This window comes from Festucalex cinctus, chromosome 12 (genome assembly GCF_051991245.1).
Source record: "Festucalex cinctus isolate MCC-2025b chromosome 12, RoL_Fcin_1.0, whole genome shotgun sequence".
In the NCBI taxonomy this organism is placed as follows: Eukaryota; Metazoa; Chordata; class Actinopteri; order Syngnathiformes; family Syngnathidae; genus Festucalex; species Festucalex cinctus.
This window is the reverse complement of record NC_135422.1, coordinates 10547550-10567683: the sequence shown is the minus strand read 5'-3', so window position 1 is coordinate 10567683 and position 20134 is coordinate 10547550. Positions and strand designations below refer to the sequence as shown.

At 41.0% G+C, this 20134-nt stretch overlaps 2 protein-coding genes across 6 annotated transcripts in view; one reads left to right on the top strand and one right to left on the bottom strand.

Moving 5' to 3' along the window:
- The window catches only part of wdr25 (WD repeat domain 25), an 87735-nt gene that overhangs the window by 7090 nt on the left and 60511 nt on the right, over positions 1 to 20134 (top strand). For 3 of the 5 annotated variants that reach the window (XR_013287463.1, XR_013287461.1, XR_013287462.1), the window contains exons 4-8: positions 4449 to 4579; positions 5380 to 5550; positions 6306 to 6446; positions 6918 to 7171; positions 14436 to 14504. Coding sequence is in view for 1 of the 5 variants with exons in the window: in XM_077538033.1 (XP_077394159.1) it covers positions 4449 to 4579; positions 5380 to 5550; positions 6306 to 6446; positions 6918 to 7139 (665 nt within the window). In the remaining 4 variants the exon portion in view is untranslated. The remainder of the gene's footprint in view (positions 1 to 4448; positions 4580 to 5379; positions 5551 to 6305; positions 6447 to 6917; positions 7172 to 14435; positions 14505 to 20134) is intronic. The other 2 variants (XR_013287464.1, XM_077538033.1) reach the window with 1 other exon arrangement.
- begain (brain-enriched guanylate kinase-associated) overlaps positions 8196 to 20134 on the bottom strand; it is a 47736-nt gene continuing 35797 nt past the window's right edge. The window contains exons 5-7 of the mRNA XM_077538030.1: positions 17449 to 17556; positions 13946 to 14029; positions 8196 to 11463 (exon numbers count right to left, since the gene is read on the bottom strand). Of these exons, the coding sequence (XP_077394156.1) occupies positions 9949 to 11463; positions 13946 to 14029; positions 17449 to 17556 (1707 nt within the window). The 3' untranslated portion in view covers positions 8196 to 9948. The remainder of the gene's footprint in view (positions 11464 to 13945; positions 14030 to 17448; positions 17557 to 20134) is intronic.

Genomic DNA, 20134 nt, shown 5'->3' with positions numbered 1-20134 from the left:
TCCTGCCAGGCGAGCCAGCTTAACAAGCAAATTGGAGTCCTTATACACCAGCACGTCCAGGTGTTCCCTTTATATAAATAAAATTGGGACCTAAAAACATGATCATATTCTTCACTCTGTAATGGAGGCTCCACGGTAAATGAAAGTTAGCCGAATTGGCCGGACGTTAGTTTCAAAGCTCCTGTGGTGTTTGCCACGCCGGCGTCAACACTTTGCCGTGATGACGGGCTTCCGTTTGTCCTTCCCCCTCGCAGTGTCTGTCAATACTGCCAATAGGGCCTAAGGATAATAGCTTGGCCTGCACATTAAGCACACAGACAGCTCCAGGGAGGGGATCAATAATTGATACATCACGGCTGGAGTAACCGCCATGACCTTACAGTGGAACTTCACAGCTATATAAACAAACAGATTTGTTTATTTGTGGCTGTAGCTCCTGTTAGGTTTGTCTGCCATCTTAAGAGGCTCTTTACAATACACCATTGTGAAACTGCAAACTGAGAAACTATCTCCACTAGTATCTGCTCAGCCAGGTTAGCAAGTATTGTGAGCCCGTATTTTGTAAACCACAGCTGTCCTCTCAATCAGATTGATCGAGCAGATTTGTTATTGGGGGGCTTTTAATCCTCGGTTTGCCTAAACCGAAACTCCCACCCATCATTCTAATGCACTGAGTATTTTTTTAAATTTGATATTCTGTTCATTTTCACACCCTTTCAAATTAAAATATTTTTATGGCAGCTGAGGGTTTCATTTGTTTCAAATGGCGGTTGCTCGCACATTGGCGCACTAAATGAAGCCAATTCAATTTAGCTGCATATCAGTAAGGGACTCGGGGATTCCAGTCCTGTTTCTGCACAATTGCGGTGTAATTGGATGTGGCTAAAACCCAGGCTTTGACTCTTTCAAACTCAGTAGCTAATCCGACTGCAGCAGCGGTCGGAGTGGCACACGTAATTGGCCTGCGATTCATTAAAAAATACCCACATTTTTGCTACACTAATAGAGCGGCTTTCCTATTTATTTAGCACAACTAAAAATAATACTTCGCCTACCACATATGCAGAATACAGTAGCTTGTTCTTCACATATACTGTAGAACGTCTCAGAGTTCCGTCTGGCATTCTGTGAAGATATGTTTGCTCTTCAATAACTGTTGAGATTCTTGTCAATGCGCCGCCGCTCCTCCCACCCCATGATGTGTGACGCCCCCCTCCTTGCAAATGCAGTTATTGAGGGGCCTGTGCACCAGTGTGGAAGCACATTTTCCTCAACCATCTTCACACTTGTTCCCGTGTCCAATTCCATTTTCGGAAACGCAATTCCACCCCCCGTTGGGTGCAGCCAGGCTTTCACAGCGGCAGTGGACGGGGAATATAAGGAGGGAAGACAAGTTAAGAGGCCCGATGCACACAATGGAAAGAAACAAGAAAACAAAATGGGAAGATGCCATGAATGAGAAAGAAAGGAGGAGTTGTAGAGAGTATAGGAAGGGAGTTTCTTCTGCAGGCCATTAGAGTGAAGTGGCAGCTGTTGAGCTGCACCTCGGACATGCTGCTTGGCAGAGATTGATGGAGGGAAACATGCCAACACTCCCTGGCTGCTTTGTAGGAGCCTGTGTAGGTCTGTGCGTGTGCGTGCGCACGCTACATGAGTCTTTTGGACTCCAGCCTCTATTCTGCCCACTTATTTTCTCATTCTGTACCTAAAGGCTTTAAAAAGTTCAGATTTGTTTAGATTAATTCAACAATTAAATGAATCTGTACCAAGGACAAAAAAGTATGTCATGTAACATTTTAAAATTCTAAACTATCATATATGTATCGATTAAACTAAAATAAAAATGTACTTGCTTCAGTTGTCTTGTACCGAGTAGGTTGCTTTTTGTCTCATTTTTGTTTCTATGGTCGTCATCACACTTGCACAGTATTAATGGCCCTCTGAGGGAAACCAAATTGACAATGTGGCCAAACTGGCCATTGACAAAGATTAGTTTGACCTCCCTACTTTAGATGCTCACTGGTCTAAAGCCTTGCGTAGTGCCATCCTTCCTGACGGTCGTTTGGCCTCTGAAGTTTATTTCCCTGAAAATGTCCATCCAATTCTGAATTATATAATGGAAAGCATGTTTGATATTAGGCACACAGTAAATGCAACCTCGATTTTTTTTGAGTCAAGCCCCAAAGCATCATCCACTTCCTCTCATTCATAGTAAGTGATTTATTTCTCATTTGCACACATTTGGAAACTAGCAAACAATGTGCCTGGACGATCATAGCCTTGAGTGGTGCATATTGAGGGACAATCCATTCAGTAACAGCAGCAGCACATGGCAAAGCATTTACTCCAAATGCCACCGGCAAAGCATATGTGAATGTTGACCTACTTTGTATGCATCATTTTACAATAGCTACCTGCTTCCGAGACACAGTTAGAAGAAAAAAGTATTGTTGTGAGATGAATGAGCTGTATCCCGCTGAGCTACGCTATATCCAGCTGCTCTACAAAGATGCAGAAATAGGCTTTGATAAAGGTCAAAGGTTTATGGGCAGGTCAAAAAACAATATGAAATGGTACATGAGGTTAAGAACCATAGGTCAAATATGTGAAATTTGTCAAACTAAACTCGACTAACATGGTGGATATGACATTCTGTCATAATGCTATGCATCTCACCAAAACATAAAAAAATATTAATGTAATGAAATTAAATTGACTGGCGAGTAATCCCGGGTACCTTGTCCAAAGTCAGCTCAATAGGCTCCAACACACCCGCGATCCTAATGACATCATGCTGTATAGAAAATGGATGGTTGGCATCAGGGTCAGCAAAAATCTGTGAATAACGGACGCCATTTATAATTGCATTGACATTCTTTTTAATCCAAGAAATGATTAAGTGGGTATATCCTGCCAATAAACACTTGCATAAGAAGGAAAAAGAGAAACTAAAATCGCATTCATAAACACATGATTAAAAAGAAGTATTAATCCAAACGTTTTTGTGTAAGGCGCATGATGATGTACTTGTATACCAAATAAAGTTGAGGCTCTACAGTACAGCATATTTGTCCAGTTAAAAAAAACTAAGGAGACGTGTTGGTTGTCATGTTTGTTGCCCTGTTGTGTAATGTCAAACCTGTGTCTTGACAGCACCATGTTTCATTAATGAGGCCGAATATCCATTCTACACGCACACACTCTCCCCTCGTCCCCACCATCCCAATCATCCCTCCACAACCGCCACTTTCCCTCACATGCTATTACTCTCTGATCACTTGCAAGGCCCTTTTCAGATAATCGATCTTTTCTTAATTAAAACATGACATGTCACTCTTCATTATGACAGGGCCGTTGATGAGCAAATATGAGTTTTAAATCTCAATGAGCGAGCTGTGGCTAAGCCAATTAAGATGGAAGCGAGCGAGTGAGCGCCACAAATCCGCCTGCGAAAAACTTTGGATCGATGCAATCGAATTTCCCAGGGTGCTGTATAGTCCGCCATTAAGAGGAAGAATGAACCGTCCGCTGTATAGTTTATTAGCTGCGTCCCGCTTCTGTGAAGGCTCGATAGGAATATTCTGGAACAAGCGTGTAATGACTTGAGTTGTGGTTTGTAGCGGCACACTGTCGGAGGCCGTTCTGCATGTTTGCTTCGTTGTTTGTTTGAATTTAATGAGAAGCCGTTGAGGCCTGAGGTGTACTGCTTTGCATCGCCTTTGACAGGGTGCCGCCACATAGTTTGGACTTCATTGCCTGGCACAAACACAAATGATTATTCGCACCCTCTCGGCCGTAATTATGTCCAAGCCCCTTCGGTGTTTTAGTTTTGTTTTCAGGGATGACATTTTATTTGTCGGTTTCGATAATGCCAAACTAGACATTCTGGTTCCTCCTCACCATCTTACCTTTTTTAATTCTTTGACAAAAACTGGCATGTGCACAATTGACATCTGCCTTCTCCTCGTCTGTGGAATGAAATTGAATTATGGCGGTCTCTAGAGATTTAAAACGTGATTTTAGTGTCACAAAGTCGTGTGAAATCTTGATGCACAACAGACTTGTAATTTATTTGATGTCCAGTGCTTCCGTCATTTGTCAGGAGGATTTTGCCACGAAACAAAATGAAGCCATTGCTGAAATGACATCTTAAAGCTTAAACATATTTGACATTTTATCATTTGGAATGCTTTTTAAAGTCATATGTCATTTAAGAGAAATATTGGGGAAACTTTCTTCCTCAAACTTGGTGAGTTCTGAATGGCTTAAAAGTGGTTCAACAACTTTCATGCTGAAAAGCTGACACACTAATAATTATTGAGTTTGACTCCGTTCTGCATAATTCAAGACAACCCCCCGCTGATCAGAGACGCGACGATGTATTATTAAAGAAAAACACATTGATCTTGTTCTTTCCTCTCTCCCCCTTCCGTTTCTTTTGTGAGCAGGCCAGTGCATCCTCAAAGCGGATAACCAGTTCAAGGTGATGTGTGTGGTCTCGCATCCCGCCAACCCTGAGGTGTTCCTGTGCGGAGGTTACAGTTCAATGGTCAATGCCTGGGACTCTCGCTGCTGCAAGGTCAAACATATTAACCTCCTTACTGCACATCTATCATGTTTATTGACTCCGCTTCGCCCGCTGTGCTTTGACCTTTCCAAATCAAAGGCAGTCAGTTTGTGAACACATCCCATACATACAGTCGCACACAAACAAGGATGTGTGTATACCTCACTGAAAGGGTCATATTCTCGCATAAATGTGCAGGGTATCTTACTAATCGTTGATGTGAACTTTCTTTTGGTCTCATACATTCTAGTGAAGCTGCAAGCTAATAACGCTATTAAGCTTAATGGACTGTTTTATATGATAATCCCATGCACTTATTCACAATCTGAATGCTCACGGATAATATTCTGGCCCACAGCAAATTGAATCATTTCCCGCGCAGGCGTTCAGCTTTAATGCAGGTCCAGCAATTGCGTCTACCATTAAGTGTCAACGGGAATTGTAGATGAGGCGTGTGACCCCTGTAAACAGGTGGTCCGTTCTTGGCCCATTACGTCCAAGTATTAGAGTGAAGTCAAACGAACCATTGCTACTACCGGATTTCCTCATTAATAGGCCGCAGTGGCAAGCTGTGTCTTTAACTGGAAAGAGGTTCTTAGGTGGTTATTAGAAGTGAGCCTGACTAATCAAATCATAATAAAGCCATAACTTTATTTAACTTGGGTATATAACTGATATTTAATTAACTCTGCTCATATTGTACTGGGCAGCCACATAATTACCTGTATTGTAGTAAATTTGCATTTATGGTCGTATGGTTTTCATCGTATTATCTTTTTCTTGATTTTTTGCAAATTGTCATCCCCCCTCAGGTAGTTAAAGTGTACAAAGCAGCAATCCAGCAGACATTGGACATTCTCTTCCTGAGAGATGGCCTGGATGTCATCACAAGCTCCGACTGTGTCAGCAGAGATTCTGCCGACCGTACGCTGATCGCCTGGGACTTCCAGACCACTGCCAAGGTCTCCAATCAGATCTACCATGTAAGCATGTTGCTAAGAAGACGTCACCGTTGTATAAACAGAACGCTTTTATGACAATGATCAATATGTAACGCGTGACAGGACACCTTATTTCACTTTATACGTTTGCAGACCACTGAAAATGGCCCTTTGCACAGTCGTTCTCAATGTCTGTCAGTTCTAGAATTGGCAGCTATTGTTTACCGGCGCTGTGTTGCAATCAACAGACTGCAGACTGATATACGCCTATCCAGGTTGTCACAGATATCTCGTATAGACTCGATCCGGCTGACAGATGTGCCTACGTCACGACCTTGGTGAGCAGGGTATCTGGCGGCCATGTTGGCAGGGATGATGTTCCCATAAGCCTTGTTATTATCTTAGCATTGCCATAGACACACAGCTCAAAGGGGGTGTGTCATATCTACCTATTTATTTCTATGGCTGTTGTTTACTCGGGCACTGTCATGTATGTCTTTTGAAAGTGCTGTACTGATTTTGGTGCAGTATATAGTTTGATTTTGTCAAGCCCTTATCAACGGCATCTAATCCTAACACAGGCACCAACGAGATCAGTTTTGATAATATTGTACTGGGTGATTTTACGCTATGAAAATCGTCGAAACCAATAATTTTGGACTGTATTGGGTGTTTTTCAGCCACGGAAAAAGGCTTCAATTTAATGGACAATCTGCTTTAACGGACAACCTCTCACCCCCATTATTCCATTAAATCGAGCTTCCACTGTACTAATTTGAGTTCCTACTGGTCTCTAGGAGCGCTACACATGCCCCAGCCTAGCTCTGCATCCACAGGAGGATTCTTTTGTAGCCCAGACTAACGGCGACTACGTGGCTGTGTTCTCCTCCCAGCGGCCCTATAGGATGAACAAGAGGCGACGCTACGAAGGACACAAGGTCAGAAATGAGACTGAGCTCAATAGTGAAAAAGAAAATGATGTTGTTTGACATGCAATTAAAAGTATGCAAAGGAAGTGCCACAAGTCAGGAAACAGCAACCCTCCCCCCAGCACAAACACACTTAAGCGCTATTTGATATTTCTTGGCTCATCATGGACGATGGATGAACTCGCATGCAACGCAATGCATTACATTACACTAACACTACACATTTTAATTGTATCTCACCAGGGGATACATTAGATATGATAATGAGATCTCAGCATGATAAGGGTGTCTTTTAATTTTGATTACCCCCCCCGCCTACACATACTTTGTCTTTCAAGAGAGAAATACAATTAAGCTGAAGTTATTATTGCAACATGATTGTACTTTTGTGATGTGGAGGATTGAACATATTTCAATATTTATAATATTTCTGGACTGCTGGTTAGCACGTCTAGCTAACAAGAGTATTGCCTCTCTTAGGTCGAGGGCTATGCGGTGCAGTGCGAATTCTCCCAGGACGGAACTATTTTAGCGTCGGGCAGCTCCACCGGCTCAGCCCACTTCTACGACTATCACAACGCTCGGCCGCTTCGCTCCCTGCAAGCGCACAGCCAGCCGTGCCTGCGCGTGTCCCAACATCCCGTCCTGCCGGCCACCGTTGCCACTTGCGACTGGGCCGGCGAGATCAAGGTCTGGCACTGAGGATGGAGTCGAATATGGAACTTAAATGTTAGGTAGGTGAAGACTGGAAATGGAACTGGATCTCTGGGGCACACAAACGCGGACGGAATCAGCATTCCCCTAAGACATTATCTTGAAAAGCAAAATTCTCTTTGGTTCTTGATGTGGCTTTGTTCTCAGCAGCTCTGATGTGACATTTCCCTCAAAATCTTAGCCGGAGCGAGACTAAAGTAAAATGAACCTCTCGCATCTGTCAGCGCTTGTCAGCTTTGCCCAAAAATCTCACCCGTCAACAAAAGAGCAATGACGTGCAAACGCGTGTGATCTTGATCTTTGAATTGAAAAGTCCTTAAAATACACGATATATTTCAGTACCGAATGCTACTTTCTATGCTCTTGTTTAAGTGTGATAGTCATTTATGCTTGTTTTTAATGCCAAATAAAGAGTTGGCAAATGGTGATACACAGAGAAAACAAACTCAAAACAATATAATTAAAAATAGAATGCGAAATCTGGAATTTGAGAAAAACATCTTAAAGGTCACACAAACCTTGGCGCGAGTTGATTGGCAACTACGTTGTTAACTGTGAGACTACTGTACACATTTTAGTGCTGCAGCTGACATTTTGTGCTCATGCCAGCCACAGTTCTATTACATCCTAGTTGACCACCGGAGGTGCTGCCTAACTGCACCGGATACCCCTTTGTGCACGAGCAGTCCGACAATGTGTACCAACAGACGTCATTAGTGACCCCCGGGGCCGGGTGACCCAGGGCGGGTATACGAGCTTGTGATACCCATTTGACTGGCTAGCAAAGAAGTAATTGGTTCAGTGGTCACCCCCCGTCCTCCACACATTTTTATTAAATATATATTTGAGTTTTTATAGTTAAACCGTGGAACTTGGACTTTTAATTTGTTCTGCGATCAAGTTTGTAACTCAATTTATTCAATTTACTCTCATTTATCATCAAGGGTATTTTAGTGCCAATGCGATTTAGCAATTTGACTTTTGATTTTCCACTGTACATGACTTCTTAATTTAAAATAAATAAAGCATCTGGGTACCTGCAAAGTAGCTTGCCAACACTCATCTTTATTAAATAAATACAGCAAAAATATATAATCATGCATCAGAGAGACATGTTCACATTCTGATTTGACTGGGACCGTTACGGAGGTAGCACTGGACAGACCCACTTGAACTTCCTCGTTGGGGTGATGAACATATTCCATAAATAGAACAACTGAATGCAAAACAGTTTTGTATTGTTGTGTAACGATGCATTTTCTGTCTTTCTTTCCATATATCACTGCAACAAAAATACCATCTATTAATTTATAATATTTGTACAGGGGTTATATTCATTTTTAAGCCTTTTCTAAATCTCACTTACAGTACATATAATACATCCATTCACACCAAATGAACATAAGATTGGAGATTTAAAAAAAAGTTGAGAAAAAAAACTGCACGAGTAAAATTTGAAAGTTTAGAAATGTAGTTTCAGTTGAAAAGAGAGGTATAAACAGGATGATCTCGTATTCACTAGGAGAAAAAGGACAAACGAGCAGGAAGATTTACAGTAACTGAAGTCATTTGGGCTTCAATTTAGCTTTAGTAGCCTTACTTGCACAGTAAAAAGAACTTAATTAACACAAGGGGGTGTCTAAACTTTGGAAGCCCATTTCTGTGCTTGTGATGATCCAGTATGTCATTTTAATGGGATTCACTCAAATGAAAATAATGACTTACAAACTATTAGAATAATGACTTCTGATGTCATTATTTTGCAAAGGCTAAAATGTACAATGCCTAATTGGACACTCTTGGTTGGCACACTTGGTTGCATCTATGTTTGAGTCATATTTTACTTATTTTACACAATCCCGCTTGTTGCACATCTCATAATTAAATCTGATTTACTGTGAACATACAAATTAGGACAAAAAACTCCCAAATTATATAAAAGGAACTAAAAATGATGTGTTAGATATACCAGCCTTGTTCCCATTCATACAAGAGTCTTTCTCCCGTTCCAAAGCACCACCTCTGGTTTTGCCAAGGAGGAAGAAGACACTACAGTATCAATAGAGCAGATATACAGTATGTACACTCAATAGAGTCTGTAAAGTTTTGCCCCACTAAATGGAATTAAGGCAACTTAACCAGTGTCTTGCTATTTGGATAATGATTGTGCAATACAGCATCACATTTACGGTTCAAATGTTTTAATATAAAAATTAGACAAAATCCAGTTGAGTTGTTTTAAAACATCATTTGTTTGGGGTTTTACTTTTATGCTTTCGAGTCCAGTCACTGTAATTTGATTTCTGTGGTTTTCTATACAAGCACACTGTTGTCTTTCAAATTTGATGCAGCAAAATGGAATATATGGGTATGGATATTATCCCTTTACATGCTTTATGTATACTTACGTTTTATACTTCTTTTTGAGAAGAAGGTTAAAGTTTCTTGCTGGTTTTTACTAACAGTATTCAGTATCAAAGTTTTAGCACAAAGCACAGTAAGTCCATGGTCTGTCTTGCTGAAGGTTGTTTCATCCCAGTGGCTCAAAAGATCAATGAAATGAAAAGTCACCGAATTGCTACACCATCTCAGCTAGCTAGGAGCTACACTTTAAAATGACATATAATAGAAAAAGTGTTGCAGACTCCATGAAACATGCCTTGGCTAGGATACATAAAACACTGAACACCCTTGTCACACACCAAGTATGCTGCAGAGAACGCTTGAGACAGTACAGTACAGAAGGCTAGTAATCATCATCATCATGCATAAAATGACAAGTTCCTTCCCGGCTGCATCAGTTCAGCAGCGTGCCGTAGAGCTGCGCCTTGGTCAGACTGTCCTTCCTTGTCAGCCCAGTGCTGCCGAATTTTTGGTATCTTGGAGAGGTCTTCTTGGGGAGTGCCGGGCCGACAGCGCTTAGGGCGGAGCTGGAGCTTGGTCGAGGCCGGACGCTCGGCCTGGGGCTCGGATAATGCTGAAGACTTGAGGCTTCCAAGGGGCTTTGGTGTAAGGACTCTGCCGAGCTTCCCGCACTCAGATTGACATAGTCATTCTTGGCACGCTCTTTCTCTTTTGAACTTCCTGAGAGCAAAGAGCTGTCTGGATTGCTGTCCTTGGCTCGATGCGTTGCAGAGTTCTTTTTCTGTTTGCGAAGTTCCGCCGGCGGATGTTTGGGACTGCGGCTGGGCGATGGGGAAGCCAACGCAAAGCACTGGTCGAGCATGTGGCTGTGGAAGACGTCATCTCCCTCTTGGAAGCTGCTGTAGAGAGATCCCTTGGCCTTGCTTGATGGGCCCATGGCGTAGTGGCACTCTGAGAAACTATACGGGGAGCCCCGTCCCGTGACATTACGATAGGAAGATGAGAACGTGTTGACGTCTTCCACACTCAGTTGTTTCCACCGGGTGCTTAGCTCGTCCTCTTGGGCGTGGATATCAGCCCTGCTTTCCAGAGTTGCTCCCTGTGCCTGGCCTAACCCGGTTGTCGATCCCATGCTGTGAGAGGAGGCTAGACGAGGGGTGCTGGAGTGGTATGGTTCACTGAAGCAAGAGGCTGTCCTTGTGTACTCCGGCGAGGTGCCCTTCAGCGGACTCCTGGAAGTGACAATGTGCTGGATACTGTTGGACTTGGGGAACCCTGAGCCGTCTTTGTCATAGGAAGACATGCTTTTGCGTTCATACTCCCCACTGCCGCCATCCCGCCAGTCCATATACAAACCCTGGTGGGAAGTGGATAAAGTGCTACTGGCAGTGTGCACACCACCACCTGCTACGCCCCCCTTGTCATCTGAGGCAAGGCTGAAACTGGAGTAGGAACTTGAGGCAGGGAGACTTCCAGCACTGAAATCCTCATGGTGGTGGAAGGATGAAGGCGGCTCATGATGGGAGAAGCTACCGGAGTGATAGGCCTCCTCATCCGGGTTGCTGTCTGTGGAGTTCTGGGCGTGGAGCTGGCGTAAAGAGGTGCCATGGAGGTCGATGCTCTGCCGGCGGTCCGTCTCCTGCCAGCGTTCGGGGCAGTAGAGGGCTGTATCGCTGCAGTACAGGTCGGAGGTCTTGTACGCAACCCTGCGATTGAGGTGATCGTTACTTCCTGGTTCTGCCAGGGATTGTCCGTCCCGCGGGTGTGGACTTGGGGAACGAGTAATGGGACAACTGTTTCCCGGTTCCGGTTTTTCGAGGATCTTGGCAATGATTGCTGTGGGCACAGCATCAGAGTAATTGGAGTGGCACATTGCCAAGGTGGCTTCACTGCCCTGATTATGTTTCTCTATGTGGGAACTGATGCGTTCCTGGAAGTCCAGTGGCAACTGTAAAATGGAGAGACAAAACAAGGCTGATAAATACTAGAACATTAAAGCAGATGATTGTAACTGATGTTTACATGCAGTCAATAACCCTTTCAAAACTGGAAAATTAGCAGTATTCAGGTTTTGAAAGGCCATGTAAATGCACAAAACCCTTGAATAATACCCTTGGGTTACTCCTAACCAGAATAGTTGTTCATATAAACGCGTTCAGAGTACCTCATTTGAAAGGATCATTAAATGTCTAAAAGATGTGCATTTGTGTCGTGACACTCACTGTCCGACGTGTCCGTGCATCATCACATTAAAATGTCTACGGGAGTTAACTTGTGTGGATGTAAGCAGTTTATTCTGAATCGTTCAATGACCAGAATTTTGACTTGAAACTGATTAATGGCATGTGAATTTAGTCACTGATGCTCTGCAACACTCATTCTTCAAACTGAACTCAGCACACTTTTAAGATAATGAAGTGAAATTTATTTCGTCATTATTTGTAAAATTGAGCAAAAATGGTTCTCTGAAGGATTTTTGCATTGCTTCTCCTTTTAGGTCTTCCATTTTCTTGTTCTTGTTTCGAAAGTAATTCATTCTCGCAGAGTCCAAGCCTGCTCGTGTTTCTCTGGGGACTTGCACTACTTTGCCCCCCTAATGAACTTGTCAGGAAACTGCTGAACACAACATCCATTTATTTATTTGTTCCATTGTGTTTCCCAACACCATTCCGCTTCCCCTTTCAATGACGAGGAAGGCCAGAGATTTCTGTTTATACCAGATATTTTCTCTTTGAAAGCATTTCTTTTTTTCGTCTTACCATATCTCAGTCAATTACCAACTTGTTCTCTGTGGCTATTAAATTTGGTGAGTGTCATTCGGATGTTCCACCCATACTAACCTCTTTCTGAGACTCGTCTTCCTATTCTTTCATCCTCCACTGCCTTCCCCAGCAAAAAGCCCTAATTTCCTCTTTCACTCTATGTCCCTTTTCCCTCAGTCTACCATCAAACACATATCAGTTCCACAGGGAACGTCTTAAGATTCAGATTAAACCAGTGCTCTGGGTCTCCAGATGGAAATAAAGAGAAAAGAGGGGGAAAAAAAGATAAATTACCAACTGGGCTTTGTTTGGAAATAGAAGCTCGCCTCGGCATAAAATAACCTGCATCTTGTAAGTGTGGGCTATTTTTAGCAACAGCCAAATCCCGGGAGGAATACAGATGGAAAGTAGGTGAGGATGCTTGGAGAGAGCTAGCTCAGCGTTACTTGTTATCTGAGGCAAATCTTAATTAGCAGTACCACTGCCACTCTGTTTGGATTTCATGCGTCTATCTAACGGCGTACACTTCAACAGGTCTCGTTCCACTTATTGATGTTAATGGTTTAACGGCTGCTCATAGAAGTAACATTCATTATATTATGCCTCACAGGCTACAGCAATTCTACGCTTTTCTCCGTGAGTTATTAGTTTGAAAGTATTAGTTTTTGCCTTTTAATGGCTTTAGAGTATTACTGAAATTTGGAATGATGACCGCAACCTCAAAAGGAAGATAAAACGGGTTTCTTCTTCTCTCATTCCGTAACGGTTCAACAATAGTTCAGTTGAGAGTTCAACAGCTTTGTTGGAATTTTTTTGTTTACTGATATGTTGGATGGAATCTTAATACAACCCTTGGTGGTGTAGTGGAGAGATTTGCTTATTTTATTATCTAGGATATGTGGTAGAGAAAACTGATTGATAGACAATAGATGGTTCACGAACATCAAACATGCAATGGAGCGTTTTAATTACATTAGCAAACAACAGTAAAATCATGACTCATTAGTCACAACATTAGTGATGCTTTTTCTAACCTTAACAAATATGAAGATTACAATTTGGAGTTATTAAATTATGCTTGCCATTTTATTTTCACCTTTTTTTGCCAGTCTTACAAAGACAAACTCCACATTTTTAAAACACATTTTCTTTTTAATCGCCTTGCCCATGAATAAGAAATGTTACATTCTCATCTTGTGGCATCGTTTGTGAACCAGGCACTAGCCTACTTTGAAAGCTAATTAATGGGTGTGTAAACAATCCAAAATATGGCACACAATGATTTTTTTCCGCTTTTTTTTTTTTTTTGGAGGATTCTTCCCCCCCTCCTTTTCCCTACAATGGAACCATTCCCCTAACACAAAGTTAAGAACTGGAAAATTCCGGGAACCTACCTTTGTAGCTACAAACAAAAATAGAGCATTCCATGATTTTGAGAAATTTGTTTTCTTTTTGCATTTTTAAGTCACATTGGAACCATTCTCCTTGGCCCATGCAGATTGACTCAAAGGCATTCATAAAAAAAATGCTATCCTCTCATGTTGGTAAATAAGGGAACCAATACAGTATTCTATAAACCTGATAGTATTACGCAGTGATGCCCCCCCCCCCCCCCCCCCTTCCTCTTTCTAAATTGCACTAGATAAATATTTATCAACAACAACTCACCTCAGACATCTTGTGAGCTCTGTAATGAGACTTAGAGCATTGCAGCAGCTGGGCAGCCAGGTTGCAGTCTTTCCTGTATAGGTCCTGCAAAAGGAGACACAAAGATCCATCACTATATCCAGGCAGCACCAGAGGGAGCGCGGGGTTTGGAGTTCATATTGCCACCAGGGCAAACTCTTTAAATTACCGCCTTCTAATCGCCATTTCATTATTTTGTAATTAGGGGATACCTGGGAGGGAGGAGGGCTAATTATAGGTGTGGTGATGCAGTGTGATAGCAGTAGTCCTCATAAAGTGGTTCCAGAACAATGTAATATCATTTGTAGAACATATATTTCATAGCGATTTTTAAATATTAAAGTAGAACAATTTAAGCTGATTGGATAGCACCTTAATAAACATTTTTTGTGCTCTTTAGGCATAAACTGGACAGGTGGAGTTGCATATAATATAAGCAATTGGTATAGCCATCTATGCTCGTTCTCATTAGGGTGAACTGGAATGCTGGAGGACACCTGAGTAACAGGAGGGCCTGGGACAAGATTCAAACCTCAGAACTGTGAGTAGTAACATGACCTACCTACCTACCTACTTACCTACTTACCTATGTATCTATCTATCTATCTATCCATCCATCCATCCATCCATCCATCCATCCATCCATCCATCCATCCATCCATCCATATCTCTCTATCTCACCACTTAAGCTGCACTAAACATTTTGAAAATTGGGTCATGAGTTTAAGAGAAAATGTATTTATTCTTTTGTATCAGAAAAAAAAAATACGTTTTTGTGAGCATATAAAATAAAATCTGGTCAAATATAACTTGAAATTGGTCTAAACAGTATATAACATGATCATTTCTCAACCCATTTTGTTTCATTTGGTACTCCGACAACCTCTTCTCCACTTTGCTGACAGGTTTCAGTTAAAAAGTTCAAAATAAGCATTTATGGACCAAAATCCTATTCTCTAAGTTGATAGTCAAAATAAACGTGACTTAAAACCTTGACTTACTGTAAATAGTGTAAATGGAAGGTTATTCATAAGCTGAGCAGTTTTTTTTGTATGAAAATTACACAAACATAGAAGCCACTTGCTGAATTATATGTTGTGGTTATTGTCTGCTAACTTTACATACTTTTAAAATGCTACATTCACTCTGTTTCAACTGTACAGCCAAAGAAGCAACAGCATCATTAAGCGTCTCACTCTCTGTATTGCATTTTGAAACAGAGCGTGGTCTCCCGCCTCGCTGCGGCATACGCTCCATTTTCTTGTTTTGAATGTTTGCTTGCATTGTGTTTCTGTGGGCGGTTAGTAGTTTTACACTGTAAAATCAGCTCACTTAGAAAAGGTCATGGTCTTGCTGCTCTCGAGCGTGCCGCAGTGCTGACATTTTTTATTTTTTTTTGCCAGGGCATCAAAGCTTTCACTCTGACAGCTTTGACTCCCCCGCCAGTTAGCTGTGACTTTGTTTCCAATCATTCTATTCCTTCTCTTGCTATTGCCGGGGGGACGTTAGGGCGCCCTGTGGATTGTGGAGACGGTTCAAATAGTTTGCTGCCGATGTCTTAGTTTCAGTTGCTTCGTAGTTAGGCAACACTTTTGAATACCCCGGAGGCTGTACAATTTTCTAGCAAGAGAAAAAAAAAATCAATCTTGAGCCGCCATTGTGCGTGATGGCGCGCAAGCCCTTGGACCGGTGAGCGGATATAGCAGATATATAACTGCAATGGAAATGCAACATTGTCGTTACGTAGTGACAAACCTGTGATTTCCTTTATTTTACTTGCATCCCATGTTGTACTCTCATGACAGTTAGCCTAAAAAAAAAAAAATATATATAATCTGATTGATTGTATCATCATGTTTTCCCCCTTTGGGTGTAATGTGTGACAGCAGATAGCGGCAAGACCCGCTCATTAGCAGCATTGGCTGTCTTGCAGCAAGCGCCGAGGGTTCACCCCGCTTCAAAATCAACCTTGACTCCAATCAGCCCCGCAGGAATCGGAGAGGGATTGTCCAAATACTCTTCTGCGACTCAAAAGGGCTCACGACTGCCAGATAGCAAAGAGGGAATATCTAACCTGGCCTCCAGTTCTCACAAAAAGCTCGAGTTCAAAAGAAAAAGTGGCAGCCCGACCGTAGATCCTGACAGCCTGGAGGATGCCAATTGATTAGCGTATATTCACCCAGCGGCTCCGAGTTAATTCCCGCATCTGTTGTGGCTCCTTGCAGCACAAATATTCAAGGTGTTGCGGAAATATGAGACTTAACTTTTATCAAGAGATGCTGCTTCAAACCAACCTCCATATTTATAAGGTTGGATCACGGACCAGGCAGGAATGGATGTAAAGCACCCCAGGGCTCCCCTTGGGCGACTATACTCTGCTACTGTTTCATTTGTTTCTTAATGCAAATTTAAAGAAACAGTACGCTGTAATATGGCATTCAAAGTACAGTTTTAAAATAGGGATATGTATTGGGCATTTTGATGAATATCACATCAGCTTCTTTTTTTTTTTTTTTTTAAATCTGACGGCCGATAAAAGGTAAATATAAAACCATTTAATTGCAGGGAATTATTTATTTTAATTAACTTTAAGTTAACTTTAAAAGAGATTCTGCTGCCCGTGGGTACCTTATGAACCTTTTGTTTTTGTTCAACATCAAAACAAATGAATGTGAAAGTTCAAGATTTTAGGTGTTTTTAAATTTTGGAAAAAACATTTACTGTACAAAACTATAGAGAACTATTGTATTTACTTGTTTAAGTTTCCATTTAACTTTTTAAGTTGTACTGATAAGCTTGGCTATATAAGTAGGTTCCCCGATAAGCTCCCTGAACATTTTGTTCGAAATTTAAAATGAAGTCTATAGTCGAAGATAAAAAAAAAAAAGAAGCAAAATCTACATGTTTTAAGACATTACAATAAAGTCAAGATTGGCATTTATATTAAAAAAAATAAATAAAATAAAAATACGGCAATATTTTTTGCCCCCTTTTTACAGAAATATCGGCTCCAAATATCGGTTATCGGCTTCCTTGACTACAAATGATTGGCATCAGTATCGGCCCTGAAAAACATATCGGTCTATCTCTATTTTAAAATCATGTTTTGTCTCGAGGAGATTAATGTCAATGAACATTGGTGGACCAACATCCATTGTTATGTTAGCATGTAAATGCTAACATAACATGCGTGTTAGCATTAACATGATAAGTTGCTCGCATACAGTTAACTGTTGTTTAGATCATTTTAAGACATGCTGTTATGCTGACAAGTTTGTATACAGTGGCACTTGATCCATTCAAACTTTGCTTCAGTCAGCTATTCCAGAAGTACATGATCAGTGTAAATGACTCTTCATTTTTCAAGTGTAGCCTAAAGAAGCTAATTATTCCTTTCTGTTGTTTTAATGTATTCCCTTTTGGGAATAAGTTCATATGCAGAAAGGCAGTTCTAGTGACTTTGAAAAGTTGCAGTAAATACTCACATTGTCCTCTTTGAGTTTGTTTATGGTGAGTTTGGCCTCCATGAGGTGGTTGTTGAGGACAATGATCTCGCGGCTGAGGGCTCGCTTCTCCTCTTCGTGGTGCTGAGTCTGACGAACATGTGGAAGCAAAGGAAAATGGTGGCCGTATTAGGAAAAGTAAATCACAACTGTTGAAAGGACAGCAGATAATGCAAAGGTCATCACTGAGCACTTATGGTTTCTTTTTCAAAATCAATTGTTCATTTTAAAAATCAAATGAGCGCTCAAGTTTAACCAAGCCAGAAACAAAGTGCATAAAAGGGTGTCGCGCTACAGGAAAAGAAAAATGAGCCCGCGTTGGAATGGCAAAAAGATGAGAGAAGACAGAAGAGAAATGAGAGCAAGAGGAGCCTATCGGTGTGACGCATGTGCCAGCAGCAGGTCTTAATTAAAAGAAGATTACACAGGCGTATCAATTACACTGATGCATAAAGAGGACAGAGGCGGATACAAATGAAACACTTCCTTTTTCCAGTGACGGAAGGAAGACAGACGAGCCTAATGATACCGTTCTCTTGTTGCGAAGAGCCAAGTGGCGCCGATTCGTATTCACCGCATTGTCCTAATATTGATCCCCCCCCCCCCCCCCCCCCACACACACACACTTCTGTTTCGAAAGGAGTTTGGTTTTGAATCTCAGTGCTTTTAACTCTTTGACCACCAAAAACGTGTAATTACCTATGCTAAAATCCTAATCAGTGCCGCCGTAAACGTTAATTGACGTTTATTAAGTTTTTTTTTTTTTTTTTTTTTTTCTTCTTCTTAATCAATGGGTAGTACAACGTCTAAGTGGAGCGCTGCCTGGTTAATGGGTTGTGGAATCAAAAACACCCACTAACTATGGCCAGCAGAGGGCAGCATTGTCATTTTCAATGGGCTCAAGGTGTATAAAATTACAATAAAACATGACGAATCTGATGAAATAGAACATTTTCAACAATGATGTGAATGATCAAAGTCTTTCTCACTTTAAATCTAATTCACAGAGTGTCACTAAACAAAAAATACAGTATTAGTGTCAAAGTTACTGTTCTGGACAAAAAACTCATTTTCTCCATTTTGTTTTTCTATTTTCGCTTATGTCACTAAAATTACCCATTTTCAAAGGTGATTACTAAAGAACGGAATAAGGTAGAAACATTTTTTTTTTTTTTTATGTTTATGTAGTCGTAGTGCACAATATTTTGTTTGCCTTGAAAGATGAGTGAAAATGCTCAAAATCAGCTAGTACTGTTGGGGTTGTTTTTTTTGTTTTGTTTTTAATAACGTTTGGTAGTCAAAGAGTTAAAATAAAAGAGTTCAAGTTACAAAATATTTGGTAATAATAATAATGGCCACAAAAATGTCATTTTGCTTCCCAAAGAGTGACGCCATTCACAGTTTAGGTCGTGCCTCTAACTTGGAGGATAGCTAGTTAGATACGAAGCCTACTCGCTTGAGACGTCTTACTGTATGAACACGCACACACATGCCTATCAATTGTGAATCCTGTCACACACTCCCAACAGACAACGGCTCGCCATTCTCTGCTCCCCAACAGAGACGATTGACGGCAAGTACAGGAGTGCACGGTCAATCAAATAGGTTGCAATTAATGTCGGTTTAAGCAATAGAGCGGCATTGATATTCAAATCCAATCCCGTCACGGTGTTATTAATCAGCCGCAAACAAGCAGACACTCTCTCGAGCTCGTTACCGGAGAATTCGCTTGTGGTGGTTGTCGACCACGTTTTGTACACTTCCGTGCACCTCAAATGTGTTGTTGCGCCTTCTTCTCTTTGTCATATGATGTGTTATTGCAGTCGCCGCATGCGTGTCCCACAAATACGCGTCGTGTGATCTCTCACTGCAAACTACACTGTGATATATGCAGTCAGAATACTTAATCCGCCATTAGCGAAACTAGCAAAGAATAGCTAAAATCCCTGAGTTACTTGACGCCAACACAAAAAGCATTGCAATTACCTATAGATGCCACTAGATGGATTATTTTTTTTTTTTTTTAAATTCGACAAGGCTGACCAACTGAAAGTCCTCCCCTCAGTCCAACTTAGATGCTTTGGCACCAGATGGTGCCAAAGCACTAGTTTTACATTTGAAATAGCTTTGGCTTGAACACATAATCATCGAGTATGAGAGTTTTTCAGCAAATAAAATTGTAAATAGGCTCATTTGCATAGTCTCATTTATTTGTAGTACAGTGAGCAATTAGTAGTAATACAATTTATTTTTAGTCATGTTATAACATAGTAATGACATAGTAACAGTCAGTGAAAATGTACTTAGTCTATATGAGCAACAAGTATGAGTATGTTGTACTTATTCAGCAATGACTGACAAGTTGTAATGAATACTGAGTAGCTATGTAACATTAATAACATTGTAATAACAGTAAAATGTACTTTATGTACTATACAAGAGCAACATGTACTAGAATATAATATTGCTATTATTATTATTATTATTATTATTATTATTATTTATTAGCAATGACAATCTATTACTAAACTATATTTATATTATAAATACATTTATAATTTATGTATATATTATTTTTTCCATTATCTTTTACTTTCTTCCGTAAGCGTTTATAACTTACGCTATTTTTAAAGTGCATATTCTGTTTATTTTCTATTCTTTTTCCCTT